Source organism: Pleurodeles waltl, chromosome 7, assembly GCF_031143425.1.
Source record: "Pleurodeles waltl isolate 20211129_DDA chromosome 7, aPleWal1.hap1.20221129, whole genome shotgun sequence".
NCBI classification, from domain to species: Eukaryota; Metazoa; Chordata; class Amphibia; order Caudata; family Salamandridae; genus Pleurodeles; species Pleurodeles waltl.
This window is the reverse complement of record NC_090446.1, coordinates 969,463,795-969,483,603: the sequence shown is the minus strand read 5'-3', so window position 1 is coordinate 969,483,603 and position 19,809 is coordinate 969,463,795. Positions and strand designations below refer to the sequence as shown.

General features: G+C 48.1%; 1 protein-coding gene across 2 annotated transcripts in view; it reads right to left on the bottom strand.

Annotated features, from left to right (window-relative positions):
• The window catches only part of RNF213 (ring finger protein 213), a 1,978,231-nt gene that overhangs the window by 19,861 nt on the left and 1,938,561 nt on the right, over positions 1–19,809 (bottom strand). For both annotated transcript variants that reach the window (XM_069199724.1, XM_069199725.1), the window contains 3 exons: positions 19,378–19,455; positions 17,987–18,184; positions 12,674–12,763 (listed from right to left, as the gene is read on the bottom strand). In XM_069199724.1, coding sequence (XP_069055825.1) covers positions 12,674–12,763; positions 17,987–18,184; positions 19,378–19,455 — 366 coding nt within the window. The remainder of the gene's footprint in view (positions 1–12,673; positions 12,764–17,986; positions 18,185–19,377; positions 19,456–19,809) is intronic.

Here is a 19,809-nt window from a genome sequence, read left to right as displayed (position 1 = left end):
GGGGTGTCCAGGTGTGGTGAAACCTGAGTGAACTCGGACTCTGGATAGCTGGGGAATTTTAATGGCACCACTGGTTGTCTTCACTTTGAGTTATGGACATCGGGTGCAGAGGTCAAGTCAGGTGTCTGGTGTTTGCTGTTCAGGAGGTTGCAGTCTTTCATGAGACTTTGTTGCAGAGTAGAGTCTTTGGGGAAGGCAGACAGTCCTCCTGGGTTTCTTGGAGGCTTAGCTGCAGGACAAGCCGTCTTTTGGCAAAGACCACTGAGGTCAGCAGGAAGGCCAGTGGGGCTTGTACCAAGTCAGCTCCTTCTTCTGTTCCTCTTCTGCAGGTACGACTCTAGTCAGGATCTGAGTTCTAGGGTTTAGGGGTGCCATCTAAATACTCAATTAGGGGCGTTAAACGAGTGCAAGGTGGTAGCCAATGGGCTGACCACCTTTAGGGTGACTACACCCTTCTTATGACCACTTCCACTGGGCAATGGGCATAACCCTAATCTTAGTGGCCTAATTACTTCCAAACAAGATGGAGGAATTTAAAAAGTAGTGTCCACTACTGTTCGTCTACCTTAGGGGTGGTAATAGCATGAAGTGGGCACACCTCCTAATCTGACTATTCTTCCTGCCTGTTCTGCTGCCAAACGTGGGGTGAGGAGTGGGGGTGTGGGGGGGTTGGGCTTGGTCATCACCACCATCTGAAGGGACCTGGGTCGCACTGCAAAGGCGGCTAGGCCTTTGAAGCTTCCCGCCCTGAAATGTCCATCCTGCCTGGGTGAGGGACTAACACCCCCGCCCAGTGTAGGCTTTTGTCTCTGGCCTGCCGGAGTGCTGGTTCTCAACTTGGGGGGCCAGAAACGTGTGTAACATGGCTCAACTTGTCAGAACCAGTCAGTCAACACACTAGTAGCTGGAAGGTTTTCAGGGGCCACCTCCAAGGTGCCTCCTGGGTGAAGTTATTAATAAATCTCTCATTGGCATCAGTGAGGGTTTATTAATCTGAAATGTTTGATACCAAACATCCCTATACTCAGAGAAGCCATCATGTAGCTGGGGAACTCGTAGTGATCAGTGTCAAGCATATGCATTGGTTTCCCTGGTCACTTACCAGGGAAAACTGACAAAGACATAGCAGAGGCATATCTGCTCGTGCAGATATGCCCTCACATGTAATATAATGCACACTGTCTATGGGCTGTAAGGCCTGCTACAGGGCTGACTTACATGTATTGCATGCAGTGTTTAGGGGACATGGCACACAGGCTGTATGCCATGTTGTGTTTTACTTTTGTCTGCACCAAGACATGCAGCCTGCAATGGCAGTCTGTCATGTGCTTGGTGAGGGGTCCCTTAGGGTGACACAATTCGGGCTGCAGCACTTAGGGACCCTCCTTAGTACCCCAGGCCCTAGGTACAATTTAGTAGGGACTTATAGGGGGTGCTAAATGTTTAGCCAATTGGGAAAAACTGTGCAGTTTCAGGGCAAAGAGATCTGGCACTGGGGTACTAGTTTGCAGGAACCCAGTGCACTTTCAGTCGAAATTACACCAGAAACCAGGCAAAAAGAAGGGTGTTGGGGCGTGACCATGTAGAAAGAGCCACTTTTCTACAGACGCACAAAGAGCCAATCAAAGTAACCTAATAGCGCGCAGGGGTACACCCCAAGACAATTCTTCAGGATCCAGTATGATGCCTGGGATAATTCTAAGGTAATGAATATGCAGCTAGAAGTCTCTGTCAGATCTGTATCATAAGGAGGCAAGTCTCTAGGAGCTGACTCAGAGCTACGCTTGGGGCACTATACAAGAGTCTGGGGCTGTGGAGACGCTGAAGGGTTGATCAGCTGCAGCACAAGTGGTTGAGGATGCATTGGGTGCACTAGACATTAGAAGGTCCTGAAGCGGAATCCCTTGACAGACCTAAACGAATAGCTTCTGCCGTCGGACAATGAGCAACCCTGACATGAACAACTGCAAACAGACTGAGTCCACGTGTTACCATTCACAAGGATTGCTGAACAAGGACGATGTATCTGATGTAGATATGCTAAACGCAAACCTGGGAACTTCAGGAGGTCAGAAGCAGACCTGTAATGGGACCTATGAGTTCTGAGGCTTCACTTAGGACTCAGTGGGGTGAGCGGTTCCCCTCCTGCACCCTGAGAGGAAATGACCACTAGTGCTGAGACTTGAACTGAAAAGGTGCAGGAGGAGGAGTGCAGGCCTCCTCCTAGGATTGCTGTGCTGGTGCAGAGTGGTACTGCTCACCGTGCCACTGGTGGTTTGGAGGATTGGGCAGGGGGTGCTGATTGCCTGTGCAAAGCTATGGAACTGGGTGGCACCGGTGGTACGTGGGGGCCTACATGCAAAACCCTACCATTTTGAGCAACTGAAGGAGCCCAGTAGCAACAAACCGGCTGGGCCTGGGTGTCCCAGCCAGCCTGATGAACTCCCCAAGTGAGTAACTGCAGCAGAGAGAGCTTGATTGGTGCGCTTCTTCACCCCAAACCCAAGGGAATGGCACTGGGAAGAACAGGAAAGATGTATGACCTATACAGCAAGTTATTAAACAAGTAATCCCCCTTCCCAGTGGCATTACCTTGAAAGCCCCAAGGAATGTACACTGAATGTGAACTTCATGGCATCAATGGAGTAGATGTAGCTTGGGGGCTCTAGGAACATCCAGGACTGTGTGGAAGGGGCCCCTGAATAAAAAGCTTCCACGCTCTGGCATCAGTTTGCTCATGTATGCCAAGGGGCCAAAATGGCCACCTTCCTTTAGAACAAAACACACAATGCAAGACCCTAAGCTGTATAGAGGCTCCCTGAAAAGATATTTACACACATTCAACCATGACGTCTGTGCAAGATGGTCAATGACAAGGTTCCTCCCTCCACAGAAACAGCAAAAATGAAGAACTATGTAAAGGCTTCCAAATTAGAGATGTACAATCCCCCTTCTAGCACTCGTATAGGCAATGGATCAGTCACAGAGGTACTCCCTACAGACATAAACCCTCATTACAACCCTGGCGGTAAATGGCGCCTACCGTCGTGCCGACAGCCGCCAACATACCATGACCGCGGTGGTGTTCCGCTACGGGTATTATGACCCACATTAAGAAATCCGCCACTATACAGACACCCACACAAGTCCGCCAGACCAAAGGTCAGGGATAAACTGGCGCTAGCAAAACCCACACCTTTACGCCAACAGGAATGACACACATACACACACCACACCCACACACCCAATCCAATATAAAACACACACCCACATTACTCACAACCCCTTATAGTGAAAAAAAGATAGCACGCAGAGAGAGACAAGCCAGGAGCACCCACTCAGAGGCACAATACATCGTCACCCATACACCATCCACGCACCTCACAACACATCACCCCACACATCCTCACACATACCATTCACACCACATCCATGGCACCCCAAAGACACCCCAGGTTTTCAGAGGAGGAGCTAAGGGTCATGGTGGAGGAAATCATCCGGGTACAGCCACAGCTATTCAGATCACAGGTGCAGCAGACGTCCATTGCTAGGAAGATGGAGCTATGGCGGAGAATCGTGGACAGGGTCAACGCCGTGGGACAGCAACCCAGAACAAGGGACAACATCAGGAAGAGGTGGAACGACCTACGGGGGAAGGTGCATTCCGTGGTTGCAAGACACCAGGTAGCTGTACAGAGGACTGGCTGTAGACCCCCACCTCCTCCCCCACAACTAACAACATGGGAGGAGCAAGTCTTGGCAATAATGCATCCTGAGGGCCTCGCAGGAGTAGCAGGAGGACTGGACTCTGGTAAGTCAAATCTTTATTACTATATCCCCCACCCTACCTGCATGCCATCACAAACTCCTGCCTCTACCCTTACACTCCACTACCTCACATATACCCCACTATCACAACCCAGCCATCCCAAAACCAAGCCCTGCATGTAACACCAATCCATGGACCCCCATCACAGCCCTGCATAGACACCCATCACCACAGCATGCCCATTAGAGAGAATCACCTAGCCCATAAATTCACCACGCACACAAGGCAAAGCTGACAGGGCAATCACAACCATACAGGGAAACACACCCATGCACAAGATGGCACACGCAGATACAATAACACTGCATTTTCATCCCCACAGGACCCCCTACTCAACGTCACCTGAGAGGAGGTGCCAGCTACATCCAGTCCCCCCACAGAGGAGGCCAACAGTGACGACAGCAGCTCTGCACACCTGGCTCTCGATGACCAACCTGGCCCATCAGGGACCTCTGGACAGTTGGTTAACCTGACACAGTCCCATATCACCACAGAGCCTCCCCCCTCGGGAAACACCAGCTCAGCACCCAGCCAGTGGGCCCATGCAACTGTCCCCAGGACACGTCAATAAGCAGTGTGTCCACTACTACAAGGACCCCAGGCAACCCCACAAACCCAAGAAAATCAGGGGCCTGGGCCAGTGGCACAGGACAACATGGAAACTGGGAGGACTGCTGTGTGACCGGGGGAGGACAGGCCCAGTGAACCCAATCTCCAGGAGGCCCTCACCAACATCCTGGGTTGTATACCATAATTCCCAGGAGACCATGGGCCAGATGCTATACAAGTTGCAGGAGACCCAGCGGCTGCAGGAGGGACAGTACCTGGGGATCAGGGAGGACCTCAAAAACCTCTACACCATCCTGGTCACCATTGCAGGGGTGCTGGCTGACATGGGCAAGACCATGAGGGAGGCAGTGGCACACCAACGGGCCCCTGACACTAGCCACACCGATGATCAGCCCTCCACCTCTGCCAGCGCTAGTGGACAGGAGGCCCCACCACAGTACCAACAGGCCACCAGCACTCCACCGCCTGCAGAAGGAGAACCACCCCGCAAACGGTTCCTGCGATCCAGTCAGAAGCCAGAGAACACTGCTAAGACCCCTGCCAGGAAATAGGACTCTCCTGATTGTCACCCTTCTGTCCCACTCTGTCACCCTGTCCACCTTGTACTGCCATTACTCCCCTTCCTATGCCCCATTGGACTATGCACCTGTGATACCAAGAGACTGGACTGTACCCTGGACTTTCCCCCACCATCAACCTAGCCCATTGCACATCCCCCTCTACTTATGAGCACTTAAATAAACACCCTTGGAACAAATACAAATCTGGAGTCCGTCCAATGATTCAATGATGTATTAGTTCAACATTATCAAAACATTGCAAGTCATATGTACAGTTAAATATACTTTGGAATGACCTTTGGTGGGCAGCAGTACACATAGCAGGAGGCAGAGTGGACCCAGATATCTCAAAATAGAGATCCCAAAGGGTACAGTAAATGGCCATAGACAAAGGGAAACGGGCTGCCATGTACAATGTCCAACAGAAAACCGAAAAGTTAAGTGAAGTTACAGTGTCTTACCTGTGTGTCACTGGAAGTACTGCTGAATTATATTACTTCTGTTGTCAACATCTTCTTCCTCTGCCTCCTCTTCCTCACTGTCCATGGGCTCCACCGCTGGCACAAGACCATCTCCAGGCTCATCTTCCAGCAGAAAAGGCACCTGGCGTCTCAAGATCAGGTTGTGCAACAAGCAACGATGATCTGGCACACCTTCTTGGGTGAGTAGTACAGGGATGCACCTGTCAGATGGAGGCCCGGAACCTGGCCTTCAGGAGGCTGAAAGTCCTTTCAATAATCCTCCTTGTACGCCCATGTGCCTCATTGTAACGTTCTTCAGTAGCCATGAGAGGTTGAGGTAACGAGTCACCTGCAAATATTGAGGGACAACTGTTGGACACACACTAACCCATAGGGATAACCCCATACCCATACACCTACTTATACTGGGTGGGGACCTTGGGCTCACCTATTAGCCACACCCAGTGCCTCTGGAGGTGGCCCATCACATATGGGATGCTGCTATTCCTCAAGATGAAGGCGTCATGCACAGAGCCAGGATATTTGGCATTCACATGGAAGATGTACTGGCCCGCCAAACACACCATCTGCACATTCATAGAGTGATAGCTTTTTCTAATCCTGAAAACTTGTTCATTTCTCCTGGAAGGGGGGGGGGAGGGGGGCAAATGCCACATGTGTACCATCAATGGCACCAATGATGTTGGGGATATGTCCCAGGGCATAAAAGTCAGCTTTCACTGTGGTCAAATCCTCCACCTGGGGGAATACGATGTAGCTGCGCATGTTTTTCAGCAGGGCAGACAACACTCAGGTCAACACGTTGGAGAACATTGGCTGAGACATCCCTGATGCCATGGCCACTGTAGTTTGGAAGGAACCACTTGCCAGGAAATGGAGCACTGACAAGACCTGCACTAGAGGGGGATACCTGTGGGCTGGCGGATAGCTGACATCAGGTCTGGCTCCAATTGGGCACACAGTTCTTGGATTGTGGCCCGATCAAGTCTGTATGTAATAATAATGTATCTGTCCTCCATTGTCACAAGGTCCACCAGGGGTCTGTACACCGGAGTATGTCACCATCATATATTCAGCCTCAGCGGTTGAAGCCTATGGAAGAAAACGGTGAGCAGAGGGTCATATTCACACATCTATTGCACTAATGATGATTTTGTTCCTTTACAGAACCAGTATGTGAATCCGACAGTCAGCTGCTGCGCCAGTGTCTACTGTGACGCAGTTAGGTGCCATGCCTTGTGCCCCCATGAAATGGCAGCTGCCTGGCCTGTGAGGCGGGACAAGTGGAAATGAGGTAATTTCGCTGGCGTTGTGCGCCATTGCGGTAGACGGTCGAAGACCGCCGCGTAACTTCGCATTTGTTATCATTGGGCCCTATGGGTTCCAGGAGCCAATGGCGATGTACGCCGGCGGTGAGGGTATGCACCACCGCGGACGTGACCGCCATTTTCTATTCGTTCACTCACTTGCTACCTGACCGTCAACAGGAGAGGACCTACACTGCAAGTGCTGCTGTGACCTGTGTCTGGAAGCAACAATGGCTCATGTGTCTGGGGAAAGGGCCCCGGCCTTCACTGTGGAAGAGTTGGAGAAACTGGTGGATGGGGTCCTCCCTGAGTACACGTTAGTCTACGGTCCTCCAGACAAACAGGTGAGTTCACTGTGAGCATGATGCGTGGGCCATGAATGTATGGAGTGCTGTGTGTGTAAGCCACATGTAGTGGGGATGTTGGGGAGGGGGCAGAGGGGTCCTGGCCAGAGTGCTGCTTGTATGGTGGTCAATGTATGTGCGTAAGGGGATGGAAGGGATATGGTGGGCCATGAGTATGACAGTCCGTACGGTATGACTAATCCGCTTTCTGCTGTCTTTTCCATGCAGGTCAGCGCCCACCAGAAAAAGGGTATTTGGCGTACCATCGCCAAGGAGGTGCGGACCCTGGGGGTCTTCGACAGGCGGAGCACCCACTGCCGCAAACTGTGGGAGGACCTGCACCGCTAGGCAAAGAAGAAGGCGGAGGCCCAGCTGGTGCTGGCCTCCCAACAAGGAAGGGATGCCCGTCGCACCATGACCCCCATGATGTTCCGCATCCTGGCGGTGGCCTATCCGGAGTTGGTTGGGCGCTTGAAGGCATCACAGCAGCCACAATGGGGTGAGTACAGATTCTGAATCCTGACTTTGCATGCGTTAGGAGTTACCTGGGTGGGGGATGTGGCATATGGGTGCCCCTAGGCCAGGGCCAAGATGGCAGGGTAGGTCCCTTGTTGGGCAGGCTCAGAATCACTCCTACCCCAATAGTGTTAGTGGGCATCCACTACTGAGCTGGGTCCTGTGGGTTTCAGGTGCAGCTAATGGCAGTAGGCATTGTACCCCATGGGCTGGTGACTATCTTAGTAACTGGTAGTGCATGGCCTAGTGCATAGGGCTGCTCCCTCTGTGTTGTGTATGCCAACACAGAGGTATGGCTGGCATTGACCAAGTGTATCCTCTGTCTCTCTCCCCCTTTTTGTTTTGTCCCCCTGTCCTTGTGTGCATTAGCATCATCTGGCAGAGGAGCAGAGGCGACAGAACGAGCTGCTTTCCCACATGGGCCAGGAGGCTGAATCCACCGAGGGTGAGGGCACCAGTGGGACAGAGGTCGAGGGGTGCACCACGACGAGAACAGGAGGGGAGACATCGATTCCTCCTCTGATGGAAGCTCCCTGACGGTGGCGGGCACGTCTGTGCCCACCACAACAACAGGTACAGCCGCCACCCCCCCTACCAGCACCGCCCTCCCAGCAGCCCCTCAGCGTGTTTCCAGTGCCCGTTCACCCAGAAGGGGGGGCATCTCCTTCACCCCAGGCACCTCAGGCCTTGCCCCTGTCAGCCCTGCTGCCATTAGTGAGGAGGCTATTGACCTCCTGAGATCCCTCACTGTTGGGGAGGCAACTATACTGAATGCCATCCAGGGTGTCGAGAGGCATTTGCAACAAAAAAATTATACCTGGAGGGCATTCACTCTGGCGTGGCGGCCCAACAGAGAGCATTTCAGGCTCTGGCCAACTCCCTGATGGCAGACCTTGTACCTGTCTCTAGCCTCCGCCCCTCCAACTTCCTCTACCCAGACCCAATCCCCTCAACCCAAGCACACCTTCAGACCAGCATTCACCCAAATCAACACACAAAAGTGGCTCAGGCAAAGACAAGCACCACACTTCATCACACAGGCACACACACAAGCACCATCCCCATGCAGACACACCAACATCCACTGTGTCCTCCTCCTCGTCGGAGGCTGCAGGTGAAGGCCTGGTGCCTACCAGAACAACCACCAGCCCCCGCCACCTGCACAGCAGCCAGCACCGCCACTAGCACCACTGGGCAACCGTCTGAGGCTGCAGGAGAAGGGCTGGAGCCTCCCTCTACCATTGGCAGCACTGCCACCTGCACAGCCCCTAGCACCGTCACAGGCCCCGCTGCAAGCACCGCCCCAGTGGGCAGCCGCCTTGAGGCTGCAGGAGAAGGGCTGGAGCCTCCCACCACCACTGGCAGCACCAGCACTACTACCAGTTTGCAGCCTTAGCCGCCGCAGGATGGAGTCTAGCCCTGCCTCCATGGACTATCATGCAACCTGTTCGCTGCAAATCTCGTGCCTCAGACACCCAGGTGAGGGACTGTGAAGCCCAAGTGTTGCATCACTGGGCACAAGGTCCCCTCCAGAACCAGTGGAGATATGCATCCACTCACCCTATCCTTGGCAGGATGAAGCACACTGGGCACAAGCCCCCCTCCAGAACCAGTGGAAGAAGGTATCCACTCACCCTATCCTTGGCGGGATGAAGCACACTGGGCACAAGGCCCCCTGCAGAACCAGTGGAGATATGCAACCACTCACCCTATCCTTGGGAGGATGAAGCACACTGGGCACAAAGCCCCCTCCAGTACCAGTGGAAGAAGCCATCCACTTGAGAGAATGTGGTTTTGCACTCCCCAGGACCAAGCTGTGGGCAAACCAACAACTTGAGAGACTCGTGAGACTGTGGCTTTGCACTCCACAGGACCAAGCAGTGGGCAAACCACCCACCTTAGAGACTGTGGCTTTGCACTCCCCAGGTCCAAGCAGTGGGCATGGAGCCCCTTCGAGGAGCAGTGCCGTTATTCCATCTTCCGGCTGATGTGCCCCCCCTTCCCTATCTCCCCCAGGGGCCTGTGTGTTTTCGACCTGATGCCCCTGCAGTGTTCTCTCCATTTTGAGGCAGGAGTCAAGCGTGGGCTTGGCCCATGATTTTTGGCCCAGTGACCCACGGACATTTTGAATGGACAATGTACCGCCTTATGTACATATTGCATATTTTTGTAAATACTGGTTTTCTATTTATTACGTATATCTGCCTATTTGTAAATATCATTGATTTAAATCTATTCCTTTTATCCTTGCGTTCTTCCAGGGGGTTACAGGGTGTAAATGTAACGTTGATGCATGTGTTTGTGTGTATGTTGTTGTGGGTAAGGATGTGGGTGTTGCGTGTGTGTGTGTCGCTCTCGTTTTCCTCCCTCCCTCCCCTGTGTACTAGGTGCAGTACTCACCGTGGTCATCGTCGCCGCCTTTCGTATTCCTGGTAGATGAGGAGGTAGATCAGCATGGGCAGGACTTGCAGCTCGGGCTCCATGGCGTCCTGGTTCTTCGTTGAGTGTCGAGAGGTTTCCCTTCAGAGTAGTGTTTCCACCGTGTTTTTGATGGCGTTGGTACCGCCCCGGAAAGGCTGACTGACGGATAGGCGGGTTGTGATGGGGTGGGTGGTGCATTGTCTTCCGCCTGTCTGTTGGCGGTTAACGCCACGGTGTTTGTTGCTACCACCGTGGCGGTCGGAGTGTTAAAGTGGCTGTTTGTATTGGCGGTTTCCGCTGTGGTCATGATCCCATTTTTGTTTACCGCCGGCCTGTTGGCGGTATTACCGCTGCTTTAACACCGACTGCCAGGGTTGTAATGAGGGCCATAATCTTGAAGATCCAAGAAACATGGTCATCTCTGGAAGAAAAAATTGGAGAGGTCTGCTTGCACATGTCATTGCTCCACAATGACGTTGATGGCATCACGGAGGCAGAAGGTTGCAAAACTGGCGCAGAGGACTGTTCAGGTTCTCCAGAACAGTCTCAAGACTCTCCAACACAGTAAAACAATTAGAAGACAGAGACAAAGACATGGAAGGAAGGGCCTGTCACAACTAACTTAGACTTGTGGGGATATAGGAGGACATGCCCAGAACATGTTCTTACCACCTGGTTCAAGACCTGAGTCCCGCGGGTGGATCTTTTGCCTAGATTTGTCATTTAAAGGGCCCACCTCGTGCTTTCACACAAGCTGCCCCAGAGCATTTAGACAGAGACATAATATTTCAGGCTGCTTCCCACACAATTGAGGTGTTCTTCAGTTCAACAAAAGTGATTCTGTTTCCAGACTATACACGCTTGGTTAAACAATCCTTCATAGCACTCAAACAGAAATGCAGAGCCACGGACGTAGGATATGTGCTGAAGTACTTGGTCAACTTTAAGAGGAAGGGGAAATCAAATGTATTCAATACCCTTGAATTTGGGTTGGTACTTGGTGGAAGGGAGAGGAACCCCACCTAAAGGAGCACAAACATAGATCCCCAGAGCTGCTCAAGAACCAGTCAGCATGAAACCCCTTTAAACAGACGGTGGCACCTAAACATATTAAGGGGACAAGCAACTAAAGTGGCGAGGTCAATGCCACCATCAGAGGATAAAACAGCCTCAGTGATCTCCCTAACTAGACCAACCCCAATTACATTACCAATGGTGAGCCCAGCTACACCCTATGACTGGCTATTAGTAGTTTTTTCCCACCACCACTGCTATTACTAGGGGCACTAATGGTTGCAGTTGGGGTTGTAGTGGTGGGAGTTTTGGTGTTTTTCTTTGGACAATGAGGATCAGTTGCCCAATGGCCTTTGGCTTTACACATATCTCAGAATCAAGTTATAAAGGCTTTCATAATCAGTCACCTTACTGCCATGTAACCAACCTTCTATGGCCTTCGCAGAAGAGTCCACAAAGTTTGTCCAGTCCTGTGATGACTCCTTTCTGGTCTCTCTGAACTTAAGTCTGTACTGTTCAGTGGTTAAGCCTAGACTATCCAAGAGTGCATTTTTAAGAACCTGGTAATTATCTGCATCATCCTCTCTGAGAATAAGTCTGTCTCTACCTTCGCCAGAGAAGGCTATCCAAAGGATAGCAGCCCACTGTACATGAGGAACCCTCTGAACTTTACAGGCCCTCTCAAGTGCAGCAAACCACTTGTTGATGTCATCACCTCCTTTTAAGTACTACACAGAATGGTGATGATCCATCACTCAAAATTACTCCAAAACTACCAAACTTGCATATCACATCCACATCCGCATCCTATTGTGGAATGTGAACGGACTTAACAACAGGATCAAACGAGGAATGGTATTGCAATTCATCAAAATACATTTTCCTGGGCTTCAGTTCCCACAAGAGACCCATCTTATGGGTACCAACTGTACCTTTCTGAGAAGCCATGGCTACAAAATAGTGCACCACTTGGGATTCACAGAAAGATCCAGAGGGGTGTCCGAACTAAGCCACAAATCCTTCTTGATGGTGATTTCAAACGTTTATACAGATAACATGGGACGCTATGCTGTAATGACAGGTATAGGGCTAGCATTGGAAAATAATTATTGTTTATGTCCCACCTCTTTACACGGGACACTCTACCGAGCTTAAACGGCATAATAGCAAATATGCCACACAGGATTACATTTCTAGGGGGTGACTTCAATACCATTATGGAGGAGAGACTCCCGCTGGACAGAGACATCTAGATTCACTGCACTCTCTGATTGGGCAAGGCTGTAAAGTTATTTGTATCAGTGAAACATGCAGTGTCATATTTTATTTAGGAATATGGTGATGCTTATTTGCGCATTTTCCTGCTTTTAAAAAAAATAAAATTAATGTGAGCTTTTCAGATACATTATTTTTATAGGGTTTCACGTGAATTCTAATTGCCTTTAAAAAAAAAAAAAAAGTACTTTTGAGATTTCTTTAAAAAACAAATGTGTGGTTTAAGGTGCGTTCCAAGATTCCACATATTGTTGGAGATATTCTAATTATCATGAATTCAAGAAGATCTTTTGACAGAAACTGTTCCTCTAAGGACCATGAAATTTCCGAAAGTCTGAATGATGTTGGAACCTACCCTTTTAAGCCTGATAAGATGTTCGGACTTGCGGGCCGAGAGGAGTTGCCACAGAGCAATTGCATGCTTCAGAAGACATCGACTCAATGCCTGAAAGATAAAGGCGTAATATAGGACAATAAAAATATGCATATCTAATATTTCCACAAAATTGGCTGCTACGAAAATTAACCCAATATCAGTAGAACACACAATGCACTCAAAAATTACTCTTTCTATGTATCTTGATACTTCTTGTTCTCTCATTCATAATTTCCTACAGCATGAGTATTTGTGTACCTGTATTTCTAGAGAACATTTTGTATTCCAACCTCTCCCACTATGGATAATGTTGTATATTTAAGATAGTTTTCTATTCCCACTGAACGCTATATTTGGTAGTGCTACGTTTCTGTTAATTTGTCCCATTTCGTGAAATCACCAGTCACCACTATCAGCTTGCCCAAGTATTGTCTTAAAGTGTAAGCTTTCATTGTTTTCTGGGATTCCTAATGGGATCAATTTGAACTATCTACTGGTCCAGGTGATTTGTTACAGGCCCCCCTAAATGTCAAATCACTAAACAAAAATGTTCTTACCTTTTGTAACTATCTTCCTGTTGGATACTCTACCTGCAGGTTCATTACCTCTTGAATATCTCTTAGTGCCAGACTGCATCTGGAATCTGAAAACTTTGCACCAGCTCTCCTATGCTGGTAGGTACACCCTGGTTCCATCTCAATGTAATTTGCAGCAAGGATGTGACATCACTAAAGCCATACAGGGCCGCTCTATCAGTTCCTCATTAATTTCTTTCTGTGGCCGTAGAAGAGGTCAGCCTTGACCGACAGTGAATATTCAACAGTATCAACTGAACATTATTAGTCACGAGGCAGCTACCACAGCAGTACCACCTCCCAAATGGTGGGCCTGTAGGAGTGCTCAGACCGGGAAATACTGATGCACAGAATGATCGGACTGGCCATCCTCCTTCCAAACAACAGTGCTTCTAAAAAATGTGAAGGAAAGCCCATGTCACTGGGCAACATATGTCTGTTAAGGGCAGTCCCCTGAAATCCTTATAGTTGTTCTTATTTTTTTTTTTAGCAAAGGTGTAGACACCTTAATACATAAGACAATCTATTGAGATGAGTCTACTTTCATACCCCCTTGCCCTTCTTGTTGCTCACATTCCCCCCCCCCAAATAAAATGCTGACCATTAGACCTTAACTCCTTCCTCTCATCAATATAAAAACTGACAGCTCTACAATGGTCAAGCAGATGTAACTTCTCCTACTCCTTGGTAGGTTGGGTGGGGGAAAATGTGGGAGTGTGACAGACTGCCCCAAATGAAACAGGGGCAACACCTGTCAACATCTTCAATAGTAAAGCCTCTTTGGCCCTGAAAACCAGCTTGCTAGGTTAAAATTAGGTGAAGGGTGGACAGACACACAACGTTTGATGCACAAGGCTGACATGATGGGCACAAAAAAACAATTTTCAGAGTCAAAAGCTGCGACTGGCAGAGTTCAAACAGAATCCTCATCAGAAAGGTTAGAACTGAATTAAGGTCCCATTCGAGCATAATGAACAGACAAGTCGTGAACATGTACGATAGCCCCTTCAGAAATATTACAACTATCGGGACTTGAACAAAGAGGGTTGAACAAGTAAACAAAGGCTGCAACCGAGCCCCTAACGGTGCCTGCTGCATGACCCTGCTGGGCCAACTAAAGAACACAACGTAAAACATTAGACAGGTGTCAGGAACATTCTCATTCGCACACTGGGTAATAAAAGGGTTTTCCCTGTGTGGTTAAAACCAATTTCTGGGAGGAGTGACTAGCGAACAAGATAACATCAACCACCTCTAGAAGCACCGAAGGGAGATCAGAGTTTCCTTTTCAATCTCGAAATATAAAGGTAGAGGATCTAGAGATTGGGGTGTACAATCTGGCCCGTACCCCTCCCACTATGAGAGGAGGTCTGTCAAGAGTGGGAGCTGGAGTAGGAAACACAGGGAGAGTCTCAAGAGAACCTATCCTCATACCACACTCTTTTTAGCTAGTCCAGATCGATGTGAACCTTCCTCATGACCTAAGTAATCAAAGAGATGGGAAACCTAAGAATTCCCAAACACTCCCTGCAACAGAAAATGAAGTGCACATTACTGTAGGCAGTGTTCATTCTCAAGAGTGGGGAAAAGGTCCACCTAGAAGTGCCCCTACAGGCTGAAGATGTCCTGTATCACCTCCGGATAGAGGTGCGTTGCAAAATGATGCCAACTCAGGCAGTAAGCTCTTGTGTTCAGAGAGCCTGACAGATGCCGGGGACCAGGCAGACTCCGCGCACTTGTGTCCAGGCCCAAAGTTTATGCCTCTTTGCGTGTTCACATACCACATCGTGGTCATGTTGTCTGTTAAGATCTGGGTTAATCTGCCACAAAGGGTGAGCCGAAGAGCTTTTAAACGCATGCGAATCACCATCAGCTTGAGAAAAGTGGTGTGTGGTGTTTGGTCATCTAGAGACAAAGAAGCCTCTGATCTCCAATTTGTCCATATGTGCTTTACTACAGTGACCTTTGCTGGTGGTCATCAGACTAGCAGGCGGAGAACTATCACGACTGGAACGTGATCGACATGCTGAAATATCAGAATTATTTCCTGAATGTCCTGGATCTGCTACGGAAGAGGAAAAGCTTAGATGTATTCTAGCACTGCCCCTATGAACATTGCATGCTGTGGGAGCACCAGATGGGACTCAGGCAGAATTAGCCAAGCCAAGTGTGGTATATTTTTTCTGTTTCAACCTTGTGTATCTTTTGGCGTGAAATGTTGTGCGTCATGTATGATGTTATTAGTGTGGGTGTTTTATCCCAGTCATTTGGAGATTTTGTCTACAGCTGTGGACTATGCACATTACATCCTATCTCCCGGTGGAGAGAGCTTCCATTACTTGTATTGTGTTCCTCAATAAGGTGCCTATTCCTACACCTACCTGCCTCCTTAGTCTTAGAACTCGCGAGCATCTTTTAAATGCAATGTCAGGATCAGTATGCAAAAATATGCATTATACAAGTCAAGGGACATCACCCAGTCTTCTGCTTCCAGCACCAAAAACACCTGAGTGAGAGACAACATCTTGAACTGCTTGAGCAAATAAAAATTCAAGGCCCTGAGGTCCAGGAGCAAATGCAGACCACCTGCCTTCTTGGAAACCAGAAACTACTTTTAATCGCACTGCTGCCCTGTTCTGGGACTTACTCCACATCTCCATTGTGCAATTGTCTGACCAGCTCCTGTTGGAAAATTTGAGCTTGGCCTTCTGAATGCCAGGACTGAGGCAGAGGGATCTTGGAAAGATAGGAGGGGTCTGTTGGAAGGGAAGAGAATATCTTCTTTCTATAATTTGTAGTACTCACTAGTACATCTGCAAAAAGGACAATACAATTCCAATGAGCTGCGTTTGTTCCCTCAAGGGGAAAGTAAAGCGTCTTTTTCAGGTGGAAAAGGCTGCTGCATGGGCTGCGAGCACTTGCACTGACAAAAAAGAACAGTTTCAAATAGCCTCAAAACGTTTTTCGATATTGTCTGTGAAAGTCTCGGGCTGGGCACTTTAGGCCCAATGATCATGAAGTTGCTTTTTCCATTTTAAGCATTCCAGGGCTGAGTCCACCTTGCCACTCAATAGATAAGAGCCATCAAATGGAATGTCCAACAGGCTATCCTGTACATCACCTAAAAAACCTGTAAAACATAACCATGGTTCGTCAGGGTAACAGAAGATCACAAGGGTCTGGCGAACACATTCACATTCCACAGTATATAGGTCTACCCTGACCACCACTGCACAATTCTCTTTCATGTGGTTAAGAAGACAATGCACTGCCATACCCACCGCATACCAGAAGGCATAGATGTACCTAGCTAGTAGACAATGGGTGTCCATAGAACTAAGTGTCAGGTTCCCAGAGCAAAACACATTTTTACCCACAGCCTTGCACGTTTTAGGACCTCTGTCCAGAGGTACCCTGGGAAATGCTCCTGGATTCTAAATGGCTTTAATTTCGTTTTGTAGATTACTGGAATCCCACAGGAGATGTGGAAGGCTTCCTAAATGACTCCTGGACAATCTTACTGAAACAAATCGCACTTGAGAATGGTTATTGGACAATCCTTCTAAAACTAGTCACCAACATTTTTGCTCAATTTATGACATGAACATTTAAAAGTTACATAGACCTCTAGCCGCTGCAATCTAAGGATTTTTTTCATGGTCGTGGGGATGATTGTTGTTTCACCTTGTTGGAGATGGACCCTAATGTTCCAATATCCTTTGCCTCTTTAAGGATGGCATGTAGCATAGGAGGCGATCTGTGGCTTACATGTTTTGTAAACGTCTCCAGGGAAGCCATCCTCTCCAGGGGATCTTCAAGTGCATAAGTCTGTGATAAAAGAGATTAATGAACCAATCTCAGACTTAGCCACAGTGTTCTTGAGGAGGGGCAGGCGTCAGGGCCAGATAAGGAACCCGTGGCAGTGTTCTGAGCATCGGTGCTGCTCCACCTGGCAGCAACAGTGAGCCCTGTGGCAGGATCAACCGGCGCCAGGGAGCACCTGCTGGTCATAACAGTCAGGTGGCCAAAAGAGATCAAAGGGGTCAGGATGCACACTAGAAGAAACAGAAGTGTGTCTGTTCAGCACAATCAGGGATTGCAGGAATTGTGCTGCACCAGCCCCAGGCCGACAATGGGACCCAGATGGGCTAGGGTTGGCAGAGGAGAGCAGCTTTGAATCCACGTTAAGCATTTAGGAAAAAAAAAAACTGATGTCAGGGCACCATGGTGATGTTACATGGCTCCAGTGATGTTACATCCATGCTCCATTCTGAATTCGAGATGGACCCAAAGTCACCTACCGAGCAGGGGAGCTGGTGCTAAATTTCCTGGTCAAGTATAGTTCCTCAGGATATTCAAGATTTGAGGGATCTGTAGTTAGAATTGTCCATCAAAATGGCATCTGACTGATCAGTCTCAATTATAATCTAAGTTGGAAAGAGCTATCATATGGTGTAAGGTTGCACTTTTTCTTTAATATTGAGAAAGTACAGGCCCCTGTTATAAGGGAGAATTGCTGAGTGGGAAATCCTTCCACAAAGATGTCTTCTTCTTTTGTTCCAAAATACAATTGCGAATTTGAGGAATGCAAAAGGAGTATTTAGCAGGAAGATGCCCATTGCATACATCCCATAATAATAATCTAGCTAGTCACCACCACCTTTCATGCATGGTACAGTGCAGAGGGCTGGTTGAGGCCAGGCCCAAAAGTTCTTACCTCCAAGACATGGACATTCGTCTGGCCTCTCATCTGAAGAACTTCTTCAACATATTGGACGAGAGGTTGCTCAGATTCTCCCCCAGCTGTGGCCAGAAAACCGAGTGTCACCTCAGTCATTGATAGAGCCTCACATATGTCACTGTATGAATGTAGCTCTCCACTTATGGAGTTGATCATGGAATTGGAGAGGGTATCCTAAAAGCAAAAATGGTACAAGAGAGAAAAGATGAGAGATCAAGACCGTGAACAACAATGATAGGTAATACAATTCAGGAGGAGAGAATACAATTGAAATGTTTAGTTCACTGTAAAGTGTAGGAGGAAAAAGAAACATAAAAGTGGGGCGAATCAGCTAAATGAGTTGTGGGATGGGTTTGACAGGTGAGGCAGTGAACTCTGAACTCAGTTGCACAGTGTAGCAAGTAGGGTAAGAGACAAGGCAAGCAATGATTAACAATTAGATACACAGTTTTGGGGTAAGATAAGGAGATTGAAAGTAGGATAATCAGCCACATGGTTATGCATGTACAAACTGCGAGCGAATGAACCCAACATCGCTCTGGTTCATATATATTATGCATCCTGCCTCTCACCATGGTCTTTCACTATTGTTTTTGAAAGGTAGCTTCCACCAAAAAGCTGCAAAGGTGAACTGAGATACAATGTTTACTATACCTAAATCTAATACTGTGAGAGACAGTGCAAAGTAGTAAAGGATATTTCTAGAACGAGTAGTACAAAAATGACACACATTTTAGACACACTTACTCATAATACAACATCTATAAACTGCTTATTTATTAAGCCTGTTAGAGCACACTGTCATAAATGTTATAGCGTGTTCACTGTGAGTGCACCAGAGAGTTTCAATCTACAACTGTATACGAAACCTATTAAAACAGGGACTGGAATAAAATTATACTTTTTTTCTTGCACCCTACATTTTGACCTTCACATCAGTTAGGTAGAACCTGACAGATATTGGGACATGGGACAGTAATTTCCTTAACATATGAACAAACATTTATGTATTCCTTTTCATTCTGGGGTACCAGCATAGAGACTAGGGAAACAGGTAGTGGAGTGCAGTATGTGGGAAGAGAAGATGTTGGAAGAATTTATCAGAGGGAAGGATCGCCAAATATATCTGACGGTGAAAAGGCAGGGGTCAAGCTTTGTATATTCTTTCCAATTCACCTAACTAGAGATGGAAACTAATATGAAACTTTAAAGGGGCTAGCTGGAGCACATCCCGCACGTAAAGGAGCTATAACTGTATGTGATGATTCACCAACCTTTCTTTCTGAATGGTAGTACCTCACTGATAGCTTAAGGACTACACGGAACCTGTTAATCATATTTATTATGTAATGCAGCTTGCTACTCACCTGACGCAGTTTCATACTAATATCAGAAAACATGTTCTCATAGTTTCGATCCTGTCTGCACACCAAGGTTGGGATGCCCTAGAGAGAAACAAAAGTTTAAGGTTAAACTGGCTAATGCATCAATTATGCATTCTAAAACATTCTAAATTCTGTTTTATAAGAATGGAGACTAGTCTGGATACAGATCAAACAAGAAAAGTGCATCACAGTTCAGGTAGATGCTGAAAGTAATCACCAGACATATCAACAAACTCCTGGGGGTTACCAGTAGAGGCTACGACCAGCAGAAAATCAGCAGCTTCCAGCATCAAGTATTATATCATCAACAGTGTTCAAAAGGAGATTTCCACAACAGCCATAGGTATTGTAGAAAATTCTCAGTCCATGGCCTGTAGTATTGACGTGCATCAAATGCCTGATAAAATCATCAGC